The sequence below is a fragment of the Xyrauchen texanus genome, chromosome 32, assembly GCF_025860055.1.
Source record: "Xyrauchen texanus isolate HMW12.3.18 chromosome 32, RBS_HiC_50CHRs, whole genome shotgun sequence".
Lineage (NCBI taxonomy): Eukaryota > Metazoa > Chordata > Actinopteri > Cypriniformes > Catostomidae > Xyrauchen > Xyrauchen texanus.
In genome coordinates this window covers 7990606-8011446 of record NC_068307.1, presented here as the reverse complement: position 1 = coordinate 8011446, position 20841 = coordinate 7990606, and the positions used below count along the sequence as shown (strand labels likewise).

At 36.8% G+C, this 20841-nt stretch overlaps 1 protein-coding gene across 1 annotated transcript in view; it reads left to right on the top strand.

Moving 5' to 3' along the window:
* LOC127626323 (rho GTPase-activating protein 39-like) overlaps positions 1–20841 on the top strand; it is a 48800-nt gene that overhangs the window by 5211 nt on the left and 22748 nt on the right. Inside the window, exon 2 of the mRNA XM_052102041.1 lies at positions 11996–12463. Within this exon, the coding sequence (XP_051958001.1) occupies positions 11996–12463 (468 nt within the window). The remainder of the gene's footprint in view (positions 1–11995; positions 12464–20841) is intronic.

Here is a 20841-nt window from a genome sequence, read left to right as displayed (position 1 = left end):
ATTAGAATGTTAAAAAAAAAAAGCGTGAGGGTTTAAAAGTGCAAGATTTAAATATATTACTGTTGTATTTAAAATTACATTTAGAAGTCAATAATAATAATATTAATAACAATTTATTATTACTATTGTCATCATTAGTATTTGTTTACAATATTATAACAAATATTGAAGTTGAATGTGTTCTAAAAAAAAATAACTGTGTGAATGAAAAGTGGACTGATGTCTTACAACTAAATTAAACAAAAAAGAGATCTGAATCCTTTAAAGTCCAGATACAAATTGAATATTTTTTGGGAAAAAATAAACATAATAAAAATAAATAAATAAATAAAACACTGGTTTCTTTTCTACTGAAGACTTGAAGACTGGTGTTACTGCTAATTTTGCTGCTACATTATCCAGTATACTAGTTAATAATTAAGTGTTTCTTAATAAGCTATACATTTTTTGAAATAATGTGTTGTTAGAGGTTTCTGTTTCTTTACATATTAAAGTGTACTCCCAATTAGTTCTACACAATAATGTAAAGATATTCTAAACTGATTATGCAAAAAAACAACAACACTGGTATTGGCTTGGGATCGGTATCGGCGATACTGAGATTTCTGATATCGGAATCGGAACGGAAGAGAAATCTCTTTTTTGCAAGGCATAGTCCACATCAGCTTTCGATGTTCAAAGCATGTCACACTACATGACATGTCATCTACTCAATGTATTTAATGTCAGCTACCTATTGACAGACCTCTGGGTCTTTCTGTTTTCACCAACTTTTGATGGCACAATCGAATGAAAAGTGCTTGCATGTTCCTTGCTGTGGATAACATGTATATTCCAGAAGGCCATATTCTTTTTAATTGATCACTGCATTTAACCATCATACTATTAATTTGCTTTATTTTGTCTTATTTATTCCGGATGGGACACATCAAGCTAGAATGCAGCTATTGTCCCCACCCTGACTATTTGCACCATTACGTTAATATCTTCTCCAAAACTTCAGGCCTTAATGCAGAAAGCACTATTATCATGTCATTACTCAGATATCCATGATTGGGCACTTTGGACTCTGTCCCATCACCTAGGAGCTCGCTTTGACAATGTTCTCCTTTAAGGTGATGAGCTGACCTCTGACCCTGCTACCACCCAGTAAAACAGCCCCTTTTGCCAAACATTGAGCCTGATCATCAACACTGAGAAGAAATTAGCTTGAAATTTGAGACTTTTCAACAAAAGATGGTAGACATTTAGGGGTCAGGGAACAATAACTCCCTTTTATCTTTCAAAAAATATTTTCTCAGTTGTCTCTGTTTTTAAAAAATGAGTTGTTCATTGAAAAGAAGTATTGATATTGACTCCGACAGCTGGTGTAGTAGACAAAAGGATCTGTATTTAAGCACACATTCATGTAGCCTATGCTACCTTCAGTCTATCTTCTCCCCTGCACACTTGTTCGTTCACTTCCTTCTGCTTAGTCCCCTGTCAATGTGCTTGTTTGTCCTGAGTAAAGCGTTTAAGGTTGTGTGTGTCAGTGTGTGTGCATGCCTGTAAAGACAGGCTTGTCAGATTTGTCCCCACCAGTAAGAGGGTTAATTGTTCTTCAGTAACACAGTTGCTGTTTGGCTGTTACATACAAGCTATGTGATTTCCCGCCCAGAAGTTTCCGGCATCAGTGTCCACTGCATCCTCACTGAGACAGGAAGTAGATCAGCAGTTGTGCAGATAAAAAGACCTATATAGTACATATGGGTAGTGCATCCTCCCAATGAGGTCAACTCATCTTGCTTTACATAGAAATAATTCCCAGAAGGGGGGTTGCTACTCAGCAGTTTAGCATCTCAGACCTCTTATCCTTACCCTGAAGCTACACCCCCCTGCTAAGCCATGGCTCTTCTGATTGGTCACCAATGCTGTGAGAGCATTAATTGTAAAAGGGGGTCTTCCAAATGAATAGAGCCTGATGGTTGAGCTAACAATGCTCTCCATTGTCATGTCCCCATTATCCATTGTTAATGGGCTGAATTCTCACGTATTGTCATGCGTATGATAGTGACTTACTACAATTTGGCTTAGGGTTGGTTAAAATATAGCATTTGATGTTCTCTTTAAGCACAGTTCAGCACTTTTTTTTCTGGAGTGTCAGACACATTTTAGTGTGAGAGTGAATCCTCTAAATCATTTTTCTGCGTGTGGGACCAAAACTTTCAAGCTCCAAAAAGGACATTAAGTTAATCTATATGACTTCAGTGGTTTAATCACAGTCATCTGAAGTGAAACGATTGGTTTTGGATGGTCCACTCAAAAGATTAATTTTCTTTTTCTTTCAGCTGGTGCACAGCCACCCTGAAATTATCCTGTACAATATCTTGATAAACTGGGGAATTTATTTTTCCCTCGATGATGGCAAGTGGTCCTAGCCCCGAAGCAGAAAAGCAGCCTTCAAATTATGTTTTAATGTTGAGTCATCTTGGCTGGACAGCCACTTTTAGGGAGAGTAGCTACAGTACTAAATCGTATCAATTTATAGAAATTTGTCTAACTGTGGACAGATGAATATATTAAGATTTTCAAGATAACTTTGTAACCTTTTCCAGCTTTATGCAAAGCAACAATTCTTGATTGTAGATCTTCTAAGATCTCTATTTCGCGAGGCATGGTCTACGTCAGCAGATGCTTCTTGTTAATAGCAAACTTAAGTCAAAGTAGCTCTAACCCACACTTCCAATCTCATATCATTAATTGTATGCCAGGTTTGCCAACTCCTGACTGTGAATGTTTGAATGTTGTATTAATTATGTACAAAGAACAATAATTTGTGTTATTATTTAAAACATATTTTGTTTGTCCATTATTGTAACTTAGATGAAGATCAAACCAGTTTTTAAGAGAAATGTATACATAAATGCAGGTAAATCCAAAGGGTTCACATACTTTTTCTTGCCACTGTAAATCTGCAGTCATCATTTGAAACTTGACTACAGCACTCTGCGCATGTTTACGTGCTCTGTATCGCATCGCTTCAGTATACATGTAGCAAACCCCGCAAGTCGTATGGATTACCATTATGCTGTTTTGGAGCTTGGAAGTTTTGGACCCCATTTACTTGCATTGAATGGATATAAACACATCATACATCTAAGAAAAAAATCTTCATTGGTGTTTGTACTGATTGCACTAAAACAGCTGATTGTGTTCTGTCCAGTTCTGTGTGCACTAACACTGTCTATTTAACATTGTTCTCTTGCTCTTTTATGCTGGTTTTCAGCAATTTAACAGTTCCCTTTCTTTAACCAATCTGTTAACACAAGACCAGCTATATTAGCCCTGACATGTTATCCCCAAAGATAAATGAAGCCAGTGTTAGTCCGTACAGCCAGAGGAGAATAAAAGTGAAATGGACTAGAGCAGCTGTACCCTGACCTCTACAGAGGCTGTGAGGTGAGCCGGGATAGAGGCCTGTGATTAATCCGTTGCCAGTAATTTGCTCTCTTCGATTCAATAAACCTACTCGCACATCCAATCACTCCAGAGGCAGTTGTTTACTCTACAAACAACTCCAGGGGCCAATAAATTACTCTACATTCCTAAACATAAATCCCTTGTCATGCAACAATGAAAGGAATCACAATAATAATATCCATCTATTTTGCCTTTGGCATGGCAAAAATATGTAGAGAAACTTGCACAAACAGATAACTGTTTGCTAAGGAAAAACAGGTAATAAATTCAAAATGCTCATTATAGATTAGTTTAACCTCAAAAGCCTGCTCACAAATTAAAATGTGTATGATACTATGATATGAACACAAGTCTTGTGATTCTATGTGCCCAGCTTTACCTGGTATCACTGAAATGAGAGATCTAACTTCACAGAACTAAAGGATTCTTCTGACAGGTGCAGCAGTTTGTTTTTTGTTTGAATGAATGAGTGTGCACTCCTATTTATTTCAGGGGCAGGGCAGTGTGTGTACTACCTTCCATGTGTGTTCTGTTTGTGGAATTGTGCCTATTGTTTGCTTATGTGTGTACTCAGCTGACACCCTGCATTTCTGTTTGAGAGTGACGCAGCATGCTTTCTATACTTAATTGCAACTAATATCCTAATTTAACTAATACTTTAAATGAGTAGTAAGCCATATTTTATTTTAAATGGTTTGAGAAGTGAAAGATGCTAATTCAGATGCTATTTACATTAAAGGTTAGAACAAAACAGCGAGTACATTATTGTTTGCCACACCTTGACTGAGCTAATTACATAACCTTGCTTGTCCCACAATTTACATACTGTTCCACCATGTAAATGACATAATGTCCCCAACCTATAACCAACCCCTTTTTACCTGATAAAACAAGAACACAGTAAGAATATTCTTCTTAATTTTTCAGGTAAATACTCCCTCACAGGGAACCCAGTTGTTCTTGAAAGGAAGTGGCTGTTTTTGGCAGTAATATGTTTGCTAAGTTAAAGGAAGGTTCTGTTTTTAAACACATGGCTTAGTGTGGCCATCACTTAAGTGTCAAACTCAGAATAGTATGTTGTTATTTGGCCTTCATTATACATTCAAATGGATTTAAGCCTAAAATGTTGATAAATAAAGTCCATTGACTTCTCAACAAAAGATGGTAGTCCTCAACTAAATGTGAGAGCAACAAAAAGAGAATTTAGTAATGAGATGATAGCCAACCTTGAGGTTGCCTCCTGCCATTTTCAGAAATGTAGGTGGCGCTCTTAACACATTTTAGCCCTCACAGATGTGCTTGTCCATAGACATTCAGTCTAATTTACTGTTCATGCACAACCCCCATTGTGTCATTGAATATCTCAGCCTCTGATTCAACTAGCTCAATCTAAGTCTCATTAGAAAGCTTAGATCCTCCCCTATGCAATGATGTATAACATTTTATCGTATATTTATTTCTGATTATTTGTTTAGCATGCTTTTCCTGCTGGACCCCATATTTTGTTCTATTGTCATCTAAGATACAACATTGGATTATTAACACAAGCAAGCTCACAGACAAGTAAAAAAGGCAACATTTTTAGGAAAGTTAAAATTTTTATATAAGTGGCGCTGATTTGTGATGCAAATGTTTTTTAGTTTTTATAGGGATGAACACAACCCACTTTTTCTCTTCTGATCCGATTCCAATATCTGAAATCTCAGTATAGGCCGATACCAATCCGATACCAGTGTTGTTGTTTTTTGCATAATCAGATTACAATATCTTAACCTCGTTGTGTGAAACTAATTGTTGGTACTCTTTTAAATGTATAGAAACTAGGGCTGAAACTAATTATTATTTTTCTGTTCTTATTAGAGTTGCATATCACAGATTTTCTTCCCAATAAGATACACACTGTGACACATTCAGTATATTATGATTCAATACGTCACAAGCCATCACATTATTATATAGCTGCTGCAACCACGCGCATGTGCTCGAGGGAAAAGCGTGCCAGAGTGTGCCTCAGCCAGATTCAGTTTCAATATCTCCCACTTCACACGACTCATAGACGTGGTGCTGACCGCACAGAGATATGCCATTTTAGGAGTTTGTTTATGAACCACTTCCTTATTATTTGAACTTCAATAAAGGATGCATTAAAGATATAATGCCAGGTTGTTTGCTTTTTAGATGCTCTGACATGTAAATTTTGCGGAATGGCAGATCCCACTCCTTTATTTCACAATGACAGTGCTTCTGTATTTACTTATTTAGATTTTTGCATTATAATTCCCTAATACTTTGCGATCTACATCACCTGAAGCTGTTTGGAAAGTTTAAAGTGCATCTGGACATGTTTTCTTCCTCTCCTCATTCAGGAGCTGTGCTGCTCTCGCACCATCGTTAGAGTTTCATATGAACTCATGTTATGTTAAATTACATCAAACGACTATTCGACAACTACAATTTTTATAAACAATTTTTTATTGTTGACGTTGTCGATAACGTCGACTAATTGTTTCAGCCCTAATAGAAACACAAACTTTTTGAATGGCTTATTTACATGACACATGCTAGGTTATTGCACATAATTGCAATCTTGATAATACGATGTCAAACATTTACATTTGACGATAAGGAATTTACTTTCTGTTGCTGAAATCAAATGCCCCTCTCGAGACAGCGAGAGTGAGAAAAAGGTGGGTGGAGTTCAGGACACAAAGATCTCCAACTTAACTGCTCTTCAATTATATGGCACCCACACATAATGCTCTTGATTTAGTAGTGAAAAATATGTCTCCATTGAGTCTTTGTAATTTTGCAAACCTTACCCATGATTCAGCCTCTTTCTCATAGGCCCCATTTACAACTTGCATTAACATGCATTTTTGGCGATTGGATTATTACCAGATAGTACTTCACCACATTAAACGACAGGTGAAAATACACCCAAGACGCATTGTGAAAGGATCGTGATCGGATCACTGAAACCACATTCGGAGGTGGTCAGGAACGTTTTCTGACCACAATTAAAGAAGGTGTATATGCGAATGCGCATTTGTTATCTGCATACAACTACGTTATTAATTAATTATGTTATGAGGGATATTATGTTATGTTACGCTACAGTCATCCGTTGTTGAAGTGCTGTGTTGCGAGTTCTTGCCTTTTCTGTTTGTTCAGCCATCGTAATGTTAAGTACACAACAGGCGCTGCCATCTTGCTGTCTTGTCATTGGATCAGTGAACAGTATTCCATTAATTATTCCATTGGAATACTCTTGGAATATCTTATCTCTCATCAAATCCCCACACGCTTGCATCTCTCCTGTTTTCTAATGACTTGCTACACTCACGTGAAACCATTCTTAATTTGCGAATTTCAGATTAGAAGCATATAGTTTGTAGTCCAAAAACCCAGAAGAGAATTCACCATGGGTTCCCTTGGGATTTACCTGTGGATTTTTACTCAAAAGTTGAAAAACCCCATTATAAATACCTATAGGAAAATCCAGAGGTAACCCATGGGGAATTAGACTTCCTGGTTTGCCTACAAATTGACGTCATGGTTTAACAGCTCTATACAAAGTGCCGAACACAAGATTAATGTAATTAGAATTGCTTCGGTAACCCAAAATGTGATCTCTAGCAGATCACAGTGGTTATGCATTTTACTGCAAGGTGTAAATACAATCCGGCTAAAGAATATCCATGCGGATATGAAACTTATGTTAATGCAAGGTTTAAATAGGGCCATATAAACACAATAGTCAGATTTGCACACAAACTCACTGGATTAATGCAGCAGCCAAAAATAAATGTATTTCCTGAGGTTAATAGCTGTTTCTCTGAAGGCAAGGCTAGAGTGTTTAGTGGTGTTAATGAAGGTGAAATGAGCTGATTGGTTTGCCTGAGACAGATGGTGTCCCAGCATGCCACTGCTGAGACTCAGTCAGGTCTGTTGTTTTAGTTTGCGTTTCCCAGCTTTACCCGGCACCAGCTGTATATTTTTGACTTTCCTGGACTCTGCGTCTCTGTAATTTTTTTGGGTAAATATGCAATGATATCCATATCAACAGATTTGATACTTGTTGGTTTTTCTAAACTTGTGGCAGAGAAATAAAGAAAGTTTTACTACTTGACATTTAAAGCACCTTTCGACAGGTGGGCTGACTATTTCTGATCCTGTGCCACAGCTTGTGTGGGAGCCCAGGGAACAAATGGACAGATGGACGTGACAACACTCAAGCACACTGTTCATTTTCCAACCATTAGCATAGAGAGCACGTGGCAAGAGGGGAAGGGGTACACTTGGTGTGGCTCTAGCAGTTTATAAAGGAGCTAGGCAAATGTTGACATGCCTCACTGGATTCATCAGACCATGTTAAACAGATGATAATAATTTACAGAAGCTGTGTCTACTTGTCTAGACCCTTGAATGTTCATGTGATCTTGAATCTTCTTCTAGTAGTTAATCAAATGCACCCAGTTTTTGTTTATTTTACTATAGCATATAACACACCAGATAAATGTTAGTATTTTGACTAACTCAGAATGAGTCATAGTGATTTCAGAGCCCTTTGTTAGATCAAGTGGCTGAATGAAGCATTCCTGCCACCTGGAACAGATAGTCTTAGCTCCCACATAGTTGAAGCACATTTATGGTTCCTCTGCATTAGGAAACTAGATCAAACAAAACATAAATAGTTTTCAGAGGGGTAACATGACCCAAATTAGTTGCATTAGAAGTTATGTTTTGTGTGTGTTGTTTAGGTTTCCATCAAATATCTCTTTCCTAAGTGATGTCAAAGACAGAGGCAGAAGATTTGGCAAAAATATCTTGGTCACTTCATTTAAATGTAGGACTAGGGCTGCACAATTAATATAAATAAAATCGCAATCACAATATGACCTTGTGCAGTTATTAATAGGGGTAGGTAAAAATACTTATTTCTCAATGCATCACTATTTTCATTTGAACGATCTTTATATTGATTGTTAAATCAATCTTTTAATCTATGAGCAACCCTCCTCTACAATGAATGGAAATCACTCGCATTTGCAACCAAATTTTGGTGTAGTATAGTGGTGAAGTATTCAGCAGTGAGATCCTTTCACTGCATGTTGAGAGTAAAAGTTGTTCATTGTAATGTGTGTCCAAAGACGAGATCCACATGATCAATTTGTCTTTTAATACCCTTTCTGTTCCTTACTGTCAGTTGTTGATCAAAAACAACAAAAAAGAAACAGAGTCCATTTGAGTCTCTCTCATTACCGGTAACATTCTCTAATTTAAAGATGCTGTTTACAGAAATGCCGTGTTTCTTTAAAGAGACAGTACCGTTTTAGGCATGTTTTCAACAAATCAATTTAAATGCCTGTATTAGACAAATTATGCAATTAAATAATAAACATAACAAAATATAATATATGCAATATAATATCATATTAATTGATTAAATACATAGATTTTTTCATTTTTTAAATAGCAATACCAAATGTATATAAATATACCAAAATGATGAAAAATGTATAAAATAAAATTAGTAAAAGGTCCACTGTAGTCACCTTTGGACAGATGCATATGTCGCCAAAATAAAGGTCAACCGTTTAGAACTGTAAAGCAATGCCCCGTGCAAGTTAAGACTTTATTTATTTTTTGTTATTAACAATTTTTATTTATTCCATTAATAAGAAAACAAACACAACATAAAATATGGAATCAATTATATACATTAAACCCCTCCCCCCAAACATCCACCCCCACCGACACAAACACGCACTAGAGTGGTCACCAACAATTAGAACATAAAAATAAAAAAACATAAAAAATGATACTTAAAACAACAAGAATGCAAATACACATCTAAACTAGAAATCTCTCTCCAATGCCCCTCCGCGAGAACCCTCCAAAAAAGGTAAATATCCACCCCACTTCCTATCAAACAAATCCCATTTTCCCAGCCTTCTAAAAATCATCTCCTTGCACCACTCTGAAACGGGGGTGACCCGGGCCGACTTCCACCACCTGAGGATGATTCGTCTGCCGATCATAACTCTGGCTAGGACCCAACTTTTTAAAGACTATCCCCAATATTAATGACTGCCCCATCGCCTAAGATACAGAGTCTGGGGCAAAATTAAAATTGAGTGTCCAATACGTCACACATAATGCTCTGAACCCTCAACCAAAATCCTTGGATCTTAACACATCCCCAAAAAATGTTGTGTCCTTGTCTTCTGATTGGCATAAGTTAAGACATTTATTACAGAAAGATATAACTAATGTAAAATTATATAATAAATAACATTGTTTTCCACAGGTTTTTGTAAGACTGTGGTGGGTGGACATCGGATTCTCTAGGGGGGCCTGAGGGCATGCACTCCCGTAACAAAATGTTATACATTTTAAAGTTAAATGCATCAATCTGGTGCACTCTGAGAGCAAAATTAGTAGCAAGATCTATGAAGAACTTTGTGCTCTTGTAAACAATTTTGTGCTCTAGTGGTAATTTAGTCATAAACACATTGAGTGTATTGATATGAATGGTGATGACACGGCAAAAAAGTCGCACCCACAAAGCATGGTAAACGAGATGGAGTTTAACACAGTTCAAAAACTGAACTGAAACTACTCTGATCTACTGCCCCTTTCTCTGCTGTCAAAATCAGCTGCTGTCCCTCCCTCAGGGGAGACTGTCTCCCCTGCTAACCCTATGGGAAGTATCTGCCCTGCTGACTCTCTCTGAATATCTGTCAAACCTGCTGCCCCAGCTGTCTCTTCTAGTACCTTGAAAATCTGTCTCTTCTGCTCCAAAGAAACAAGTAAAATTCCACTGTTACGGCAGTTTATTTCTTGACAAAAGCCTACGAATAATCTTTTTGGCTATTGACATGCCATCTAACTATGCTACCTTTCCTAGCTAGCTACCTCTACCTTCGTCATCTGGTGTTGGATTTTGCTCTCTCTTGAAATATTTAAAAATGCTCATGATCTGAAAATCAAGGGTACAAACATTAAGTTCAAAACAGTAGCATTACGTCAACTTGATTGGTTAACATTACAAACAGCCTAACGTTACACAATGAGCCAACTTGCTCCTCAGATGCTAAAAATAGTTACAATTTCAGACAGCTGGTAATAACGTTACATACATTATACATTGTTTTTCATGATAAGCAGCCAGATATGTCAGTCGGGGGTGACTGGGGTGAGTGATGCTTTGCTGAAGCAGTGGTGCAAAACAACGTTAGAGATCTTATATGTTATTATGAGAAGTGGCGGGCCGCCACATTCTAGGGAAACACTGCTAACATTCAAGTTGACTTAGTTCCAAAAATAATGATGATGACCATCACAAGATGAACAAAGATACAGTGTAATGTAAATACATTTAAGTGTTTTGTGTTGTTTTTCTATTTTTTCACTTTTTTTTATTTATTTATTTGTTTGTTTATGGCTCAATTGAAAAAGTTTAAACTTTAGTTATTTTTAATAGGACTGAAGTGTGAACCCTCAGAGAGTAGCCTATTTATAGGCAGTAAAACATGGGTAAAACCCAATTTTGATCAAAAGGATTCTCTTACAAGTTTTTGTTTATCATATCACAGTTCAAATAGCAATCGCAATATTTTTCAAAATAATCACAATATGACCTTTTGTCCAATTCGTGTAGCCTTATTTAGTACCTTTGTTTGAATTCAGAGTTGTTGGGTTTAAAGTATGTTTTCCTAATTTTCATATGCTAGTCACTATGTAACAGACAATGTCTTAAAAGAGAGAGCTTATAAATCAACTCTCTAGCATCATCTATATGCACCTTGATTAGGGACGTTTTGCTAAGGGTTCAGTGCAGTTTTCGCTTATTCGCTTAAGTTTTTAAACTTTCCACACCTCAATGTCTGTGCATGTGATTAAAAGAAGATTACACAGTCTTTAGTCCCACCCATTCTTTCCAATCCTGTCAATATTTTATTAGTCACATTCCACACTGAGATGACTTCGAGCTCTCCTTAGCCTACATCAAATGCCTCTGTGACCAGATTTGCCCTTTTTGCATGTGACTGTGTGTGTGTGAGTTGGGCAGAGAGTGTGTATATGTGTGGGAATGTACTGTGTGTGAACACTTTCCAGCTCACAATGTGAACTGCCACTGCTCTCTCTGTTCCCTTCTATCTGCTGATAGGATTATGGGTATGCTGAGCCATCATTTTTGAGCCTGCACTCTCACAAACACTCACACGGTGAATCTCTAAGGGGATTTGGCCTAATGCCCTTGATAACTCATCCATCAGATTACACTTAGGAAATTTACCATAAATCTTGGCCTGTACTTTATAACAATTGTATGTTATTAAATCCTTGTCATTTTGATGAGTTTGTTTAATTTACTGTGACTTGAACATACCAGTCTTAGTTTGAAAAATAATCTGGTTCAATATAATGGCAATAAAAATGTTTTATGGTAGCATAGCCTTTATACACAAAATAAATATGATTTAGATAGTGATAATTAATAAGAAGCTCTTTTTCTGTTTCTCTTTCTCAGCTCTGATTGGGTGGAAATCCTGGAGCCTCGTTCTCAGGAGCGCATGTATGTGAATCTGGCCACAGGAGTGTGTGGCTGGGAGCCGCCCGTTAATGCACCTATCCGCCAGGCTGATGGCAACCAGTGGTGGGAGCTCTTTGACCCCCAAAGTGGCAGGTTCTACTACTACAACTCCGCTGGCCGCATGACCGTGTGGCACAGGCCGCAGGGTGCAGATATTGTCCCTCTGTCTCAGCTTCAGGCAATGAAACGTAGCACAGAGTCTGAGCACAGGACTGATGGGGGCACTAAGGAAAGGCCACATGAGAATCATTCTAGAGGTAGTCAAGATAGATGCACCCCCCTGCCACCTATTGAGCCCTACAGTAAAGAGCCTGAATGTGATGGCAAAGAGCCGATAGAGCAAGAAATAGAGAATAGACAGAAGCCAGACAACCACAGCACAGACGGCAGCAAAGACACACTCAGGTAGGCATCTATGCTTTCTCTGCATGTTATATTTATTGTAGTTGTGAAGAACTCGCCATTATAGGTCCACAGAAATAACTGACCTACAACCAAAGTGCAGTTATCTCAGACTGCTGGAATATCACTCTGATTTTCCCTGACATAAACTTTGCTGCTGCAACCCTTGTGTTTACCATGTGCTCATACAGCAGTCATTTAGACAAATCACTTCCAAATGTGAAAAAGTTGACATTTCCTTATTATTGAGTGTTTTCAGACCATTTGCTTGTTTCTTGCCAGATCCATCAAAACCACCTTTCTCCTACATAACCAGATTCCAGTCATGCCAGCTATATTTCACCTGGCACTGGGCCATGTCTCTGTTTTTTTAGTGCCTAATGCTTTACCCAACTACAGTATGTGCAATCCTTTGGCCATTAATTCTTTCCAAAAACAACCTCTGGTCCCCACCAGATGAAAGCTGCTGGGGTCAAGGCCCAGAGAGAGCCAAACCATTGTGGTTCAACGTGACTGGACTTTCCCTTTTTCCCCCGCAAAGAAAAGCGCTCTTGAATCCACGGTATACATTATCCAGCATATACAGCGGTTCTTTCTATTTCAGGGTAATGTTTAGCACAGCTCTCGCTCTTTTATATCCATCCATGGAAAAAGAGTTAATGGAGTCCAATATCATAACAGTTAGGGCTAATTTTGAAATATTGTGGCTACTTGTGGTGCATAGTAGTGTCATTACCTTTCCTCTGTATTTGGTTCAGACACATGACTGCTTTCAACATTTTTGCCCTTTAGTAAAACTAGAAGGGCAACAAACCACTCATCTCCTCCCACTGCATGGCCTACAATGCAGATTGATGGGTGTTTCAAATTCTCACGAGCAACAGTACGGCTCTCTCGGAAACCCCACACGTCTATGCCTCCTTACGGATGACTCACATTTTTCAAAGGTCATGTAATCTACCCAAAACAATGGACAGCTGTGTGTGTGTGACAATCAAAGCCTGTAACTACAGCTCCAGGCATTGTGCCTAATATAGTGGGATGCTAACATTTTAATTGATTTCAAGGGCTGCAAGTTCCAAAACCATCGAAAATAACAAAGAAGAGGACATATGCGTTAGAGCTAGGTATTGATACAGATTTCCCAGTTCGATTCCGATTCACAAAGTTTCGATTAGATTAGATTTAAATTTTGATCTGATTTGATTTGTTTCCAATTGATATGAGCTTACTTCAGTAATAATATCCATATTGCTTACATTTGAAAGAAATTCTCTCTCAGCTAATGTGGTTAATTATACAGGAATCCTTCTTACTAAGTTATGAAAACATACATTTCCAACTATATTTTATTATTAATTTCACCTGGTACATTTGAGCTTTTTAAAAATGTACAAATCCATGTTGTCCATCAATATATATGTCATAGAATTTCATATATTTAGTGCTGTTAGACAATTAAAATGTTTAACCCTCTGGGGTCTGAGGGTGTTTTGGGCCCTGGAGAAGTTTTGACATGCCTTGACATTTGTGCTTTTTTCAGTTGCTTAAAAACATATTAATGGCTAAAGTCTGATAACACTGTATTCATCACAAATGGGCTACAATAACATGTGAGCAACATGTATTTACAGGTTTGTATTTTTGAGAAAATAACGTTTATGCGTGGTTTTTGAAAAAACTAAAATTTTAAGTCACTGAAATAAGGCCATATAACACATAATAAACGTTTGTCCACAAGACTTTTGAGAACTGGATCTTGTAGCCTAGAGTCTTTGCTACAAAATGATGTGAAAATCATCCTGATCAATCATTCATACAAAACAATATAGTCATTTAACTTTTGTAAGACAATTTTAGTGTTGAGTGGTCATATGCGAGGAGGCGTGAACTATCACGAATATTTATGTGTTTTACACCTGAGGACACAAAGACCCCTCCTCTGGGCCTATCAATGAGGAATGTGACAAAGAGAATGAATGTGAGGAGACTTAATGATCAAAATCAAGTTTTAAGTTTAAGTTAATTTTAGACCTACACTGACCTACACTTTAACCTGAACACATATTTGCAAGCACAAGCTTTGTTGATGATAAGGAGGCAGCATAAACACATTAAAATATAATCTAAACATTCATATTATTTTTATATCATATTACATATCATATTTATTTCATACAGCATACAATGTAAATAACAACATTTACATGTAAATAAAACTTGCCTAATAGGACATATTTCAAATGTCAATACTTTGAATCCTGTCTGGAAACAGTACCACTAGTAAAATATGTACGTTTATATAAAACAGCATGTCAGCTAATGAAAACTAATTGACTTACTTGTTTGAAATTGTATCCTCTGCTGGATCAAATCTCTCTTCAAAATACAAATGTTCATCTGAGTCCCGCTCTTCTTCTGAGGAAAATTTTAACTCATCCTTACATCCAGGAGTTTACAAGCATGCAGAAAAGTTCAGTTGTGTTGTGTTTACATAAAATCTTGCAGTCGGGGGAGTGTACATTTCCCTTGATCGTCTCAGCACATTAGCGTATGAATGGCGTGCTCTGCTGGTGGGTGGGATCACATTACAGATAATGAAGCTGAGCCAGGAAAACCGTACATCGCTATGTTTCATACAGATTACATTGCAGGAGAATAATTGTTTTAAATTTGAATTGTCTTATTTAAAAGTAGACATTTTAAGCTTTCTTTAGACATGTTTCATGTTTGTGTGAGAAGAATTCGCGGAGTTTAAGTTCATTTTAGTGACGTGTTTCAGAAATATGCTCGTGAACACAGAGACATCTGACAGCTCACCCTTTTTATTTTCTTTATTTTACAAAAGCACAAGATTTTTTTGTTATTGTGAGTGCACACAAATAAAAGTAGACCCTTTATAGTCTCTAATGATATCTTACACTTGTCTGTATACCCAAAAATGACGGAGTATTTTAAGTTGTTTCTGCTGTAATGACGAAAATATCCAGCAGGACGTGCCGACGCGTCCGTCGACCCAAGAGGGTTAATCAAGATTAATCACATAATTTTTCATAGTTAATAGCGATAAATACATTTTAGTATTTCAGAGCATATGTCCTCAAACTCTCTGGAAAATGCTGAAGTTCTTCAGCAATATACTCAATCACCGGTAGGTTTACCAGCCAGTGTTTTTAGTTTCATAGTGCAAAAACTTTGTCGCATGCAAGTGATTTACTCACAGAATCACAGATTTTGAAAGTTGCCACATAGATTAAAAGATCAATCTTAGTTTAAAAATTTAAAGCTAGATTGTTCAAATTAAGTTTGTGATGCATTGGAAAATGTATATGTTTACCCAGTCCTAATAAGCATTACATTTTGCCTAGTAAGTGTTATAAACTCTCACTGATATTTTCTCGGTGAAATATCACCTGTCAAATTATTCAGCTATTCCACACGTTGAAAGAAGCATTTTTGGCTCCTGCTGTGCCAGGTTTGTATACACCAAAATAAAGAGAAGTAATTTTGCGCAATTATTGTATAATTATTATTGATGTATTGCAAAACAGAAGCCTAATTGTTTTTGTTTCATACCTCAAGAGGAAGGAGTCTCCAAAGACTCTTTCCTTTGTTTGGCCATCAAAAAATATCATTTAAGGAGTGGTCATAAAAATCAGCCTGACAGTGATCCAAACAGCACCATCTGTGTTATCATATGATGTGTTTGGTACAAGCAGCATCCTCTGATTGATGAACAAAGTGCTAAATCTGGTATTTATCACACTCACCCCTCCAGCACATAGCTCTGGAACAAGTTAGTGGGGCTTGACCTTAGTCAGAAAAAATACCTTAAACTGCACATCAATCCCCATAAACAAACACTAACACAGGCACACACACATACATAATCAGATCCTGTTTGAATGATAAATGGGTGGCAGGGTGGGGGTGTTTTAGCCAAGTTATTAACTGTTGAGAAAAAGGGAGCTTACTTTTTCCACTACACTGGAACATCTGCACTGAAGATCGCAAGGGATTATTTAGCAGTGTCTAGCAGTCAAGCATTTAGTAAAGTAACCATGGCGAGAAGATAGGAGATTAGGGGGTGTCCTCCGTACTTCCTTGCCATGTGACACAGTGGTGTAATATAACCCAGGAGTGACCTGGGGAAGTTGTGAACGGGTCACTAAATTCTTTTGTCATGCAGAGAGACCCCAGGCTGAGTGGCTGCTATAGGATGACAAGGGTTTAGTTCAGCACGCAAATCCCTGAAGACCAACTTTTAGGGTTTCCCATAGTATGAATAGGTGCTGGATCAAAGACAAGAAATTAACAACCAGCCTAATACAACCTTCTCTTTGTGGACAGATGATTTAATACACTTTCCATAAAAGAAGTTAAGTCAAAATCTGAATAGTTAGGGTATAAGTGAAAGACAGATCTCTTTATTGTATTTTATCTGTGTATAATAAGTTGATGATTGAATGAATAATAGCTACTGCTATTTTGCACGTCATTGCATAGATAACAGTTGTCATACTGATGACCTCAGTATTTTGGGGGATTTCTCAGAAGGTATTGAAACCCGCTGTAAAATGGTTTAAATACCAAAAGTGAAAGCCATAAAAGAGAGACAACACTTTTATATGCCAGCCTTGTGCTCTCACTTTCACTCTGGTCATGTTTTGAACTTTAATTTAGGAAATGTCTGGGAGAACGTTTGAAACATAAATAGCTGAGATTGCAAACATCGGTTAATATTTAATTTGTACATGTTTAGAGTGGGTAGCATTAAATAGGCCACATTTAAAATATTTTAGCTATCTTGGGGAGTATCATTAAATAAATATTCCAGATTCAATACAATGTTATCTCAATCAACATCATTTGTGGCATGAATTTATTTACCAAAAATAATAACTGGCCCATTCTTTAAAAAGAAAAGAATAGCAACAATCGAGGTTACAGTGAGACACTGCAATATAAGTTAATGGAGACAATTTTTGGTGGGTTTAAAGGCAGAAATGTGAAGTTTGATTTTATAAAAGATTTTGATTAAATAACTTCTGTTAAAACTTATATTTTATTACCTTAAAAGATGTGCTCTGCTTTAATTCATATTTTTTGCCAGAAGAGTTTATATTTATACACCTATGTGGTTCTGTGTCTGTCTGTGGGAGAGGAAGAGCGGTAAGGCAGACACATGACCACGCCTCCCCATGCCACAGTGATTATATATCATTTTCATGATATAAATTTTACTCGTATCATAATATAAGGTTTTGGTCATATCGTCCACCCACTAGCTCAGATTTGTACTTGTTTTTTTAAGAGAAGTAGGAGCAGGTCGAAATTTGTTTTTGTGGTAACCAACATTATGCCACAAATGTTGTTGATTGTGCTTAACTTGTATTGAACTCAAAATATCTCTTTAAAGGGGTGTATTTCAGAAATCATCTGTCTTTTCATGATTTAAACTTTTAAATTGTCATAAACATTAACCTGTAAAGAGATTCCTTAAAGATTCTGTACTCTAATACATTGAAGCTACTCAATGGCCTAACACAGATTGTCTATGAAAGTAGAGCAATTTTCTACTGTCTTTTGTTTTATTTAAGTCATGCCTTTGGTGTCGCTTAAAATACACTGAGAACAGACTGCTGCCTGTATCTACAAGCTCCCCTGTCAATAGCTGTGAAACCCTCTCTGTCTGGTTAGGGATAGTGTTTATTTATATCAAAAATATATTTAGATATAGTAATGTTGGCTGAACTTACAAGTGCATTCTGACTATTTATGGACATCTATTTGTCTAGTTGACCAATACTTAACCCTTGTGTGACCTTTGGGACATTTTTGTATTTTTCATTTGTATTTTTTCAATCATTTTGGCTGTGTTATTGTGAAATTTTGCCAAAGGTGTGTATTTTGGGGGGAATTTGATATTTTCAACCTCAGTTGAATACATCTATTACACACTGAGTACACAAAATATGTAAACAAACTGGCATTTAAAGGGTTAAAATCCTGAAAATGTATGAATAATTGGAAGGTATGATCAGGACTGATGATGGTTAAAAAATCAATGAAAAGTGCTAAATAATATTAATATATAATATTTTTATGGCAGTTTTTTGACGTGGACATTATTGCCCTCTAAGGACCTCTGAGTAACTTTTTTTTATTGACGCACAATGGTTAATACCAATATTTTAATTGTTTTAACCTCACTTTTCATCCACAACCATGATCATCTCTCATGAAATATTTTCACATCTTTTGGTTACGCTTTTGAGAGCCTATTGCTCTGTACATTGTGCATGTGTTCTCTGTACAGTGTGTGTACTTTTCGTGTGAGAAGAGGTGGTTTTCACAGCTGTAACCAAATCCATACATTCTCATGCTATTTGATTTCATATCAACAGATGTAGATTAGTGCTGAGATTTCAGAGGCATCTCATTGTCCATATGCCGAGATGGCCCCTGCTGACTGCCTTTTCTGGGGCATTAGAGAGCAGATTTTAAATGTAGACCATAAGACCATTAGTGATACCCACCCCTTATGTTGTCATGTTTTATTGCACTTAAAAATTTTAAATTAATAATTTTCTCACCCTCATGCCTTCACAGATGTGTATGACATTATTTCTTCAGTAAAAAACTAAGATTTTTAGAAGCTCTTTAGGCCCATACAATGCAAGTGGATTGTGATCAGCACTTTAAAGCTCCAAAAAGCACAGACCATCTTAATAAAATTAATCCATGTGTGTCCAGTGGTTAAATTAATGTCCTCCAAAATGAAGACAGTGTCAACCGAGTTCCCTCTCGTATGCGCATCGGAGAGTGACCGTAAGTAAAACATTATAGTAAAAAGGACTTAAATATATTTCTCACCCAAAGCGATTGTTTTGCTTTAGAAGACATTCATTTAACCATTGGAGATGTATGGACAACTTTTACTATGATTGTCTGAGCTTTTTAAAATTGTCTGAGCTTTTAAAAATGAGAAAGACGTCTGTCTGTCAGGTCAATAAGTTGCTCTGGTGTTTCTTATAAGCAAATGGTGCCGCTGGTCAGATCTATAGCAGGGTGTGTAGGGCGAGGACGGGCTGGTCACGTGTGGGGTATGTTAAGATCCAGACTTACTGGCTCAGTGAAGATAGGTGCTCAGCTGTTTGCACCTCATGACTTTAAAGGACCTCAGGATTGTTTCATTGAGCATTGTTTTTCAAGTTAAAAAGCTTTTAGTAGCAACAAGTTATCATTGAGCGTGTTAACATGCTCATTCTTAAACTGATTATTTGGGCTGAAATGATTAATTGATGCTATCGACAACATCGACAATAAAAAAATAAATAAATAAATCTGTTTGGGTATAAGTTGTTCAGCTCGAGCTCACAGTCCAGACGCACTCCAAACTTTCCAAACAGCTTAAGGTGATGTAGATTGCAAAGTATGAGGGAATTATACAAAAATACAAAAGTAAATACATAAGCAGTGTCATTGGGAAATCAAGCAGATGTGGCGAGTCACTGGAGCAAAACTTGCTGTAAGAGCATCTAAAAAGTAAACAACCCAGCACCCTATCTTGAACACGTCCTTTATTAAAGTTCAAATAATAAGGAAGCAGGTCATGCAAATAAGCAGAAACTCTGAAACTGGGATTTCTCTGTGCAGTCAACACCGCTTCTATGAGTCATGTAAAAAAAGTTTTAAACTGATGGCGGGTGATGGACACTCATGCACGAAGGTGCTCATCCCTTGCACGCATTTGCCGCAGCTCTATCTACTAAGTGCAACGTGATGGCTCAAGACTTATTGAATCATAATATATGTGTCGCGGTGTGTATGTTAGCGTGAAAAAATCGGCGAGACGCAGTTCTATTAAGAGAGAGTTTGTTTTTGGTGAGTTAAAGATGGATCAAAATGTTAAAAAGAGGGTAATTTAGCCCATTATACAGTGCAACAAAATATGTTTTTAATTAGTCCTTTTTTAGCTTGTTTTCCAAAATAAATATCTAAAACTTAAAACAATGTACATTTACTTGAAAACCTATACGCAGAAGATATTAAAACGTTTTCAAAGAATGTTAATTATAATATTAAATATAAGTCTATTTTGTCTTAACTGCACTGGCAGAAATATGAACATATAATATACACATATACCCAAGAAATACACATATTTAAGATATATTCTCTGAAGGTTAGTCTAAATATCATAGGCTGTATGTTGCTTCTAAGGTAAATATATCTTGTTTGATGCTTTCATCGATGTTTTCATTCTTTATTTTTAGTAAGCATGTTTTATACAACTTCATAACTCAAGGCACAAGGTGAATTGTCGGTTAAGAGCTAATGATTAACTGTTGCAGTAATCGTCCGAATGGTCGAATAAT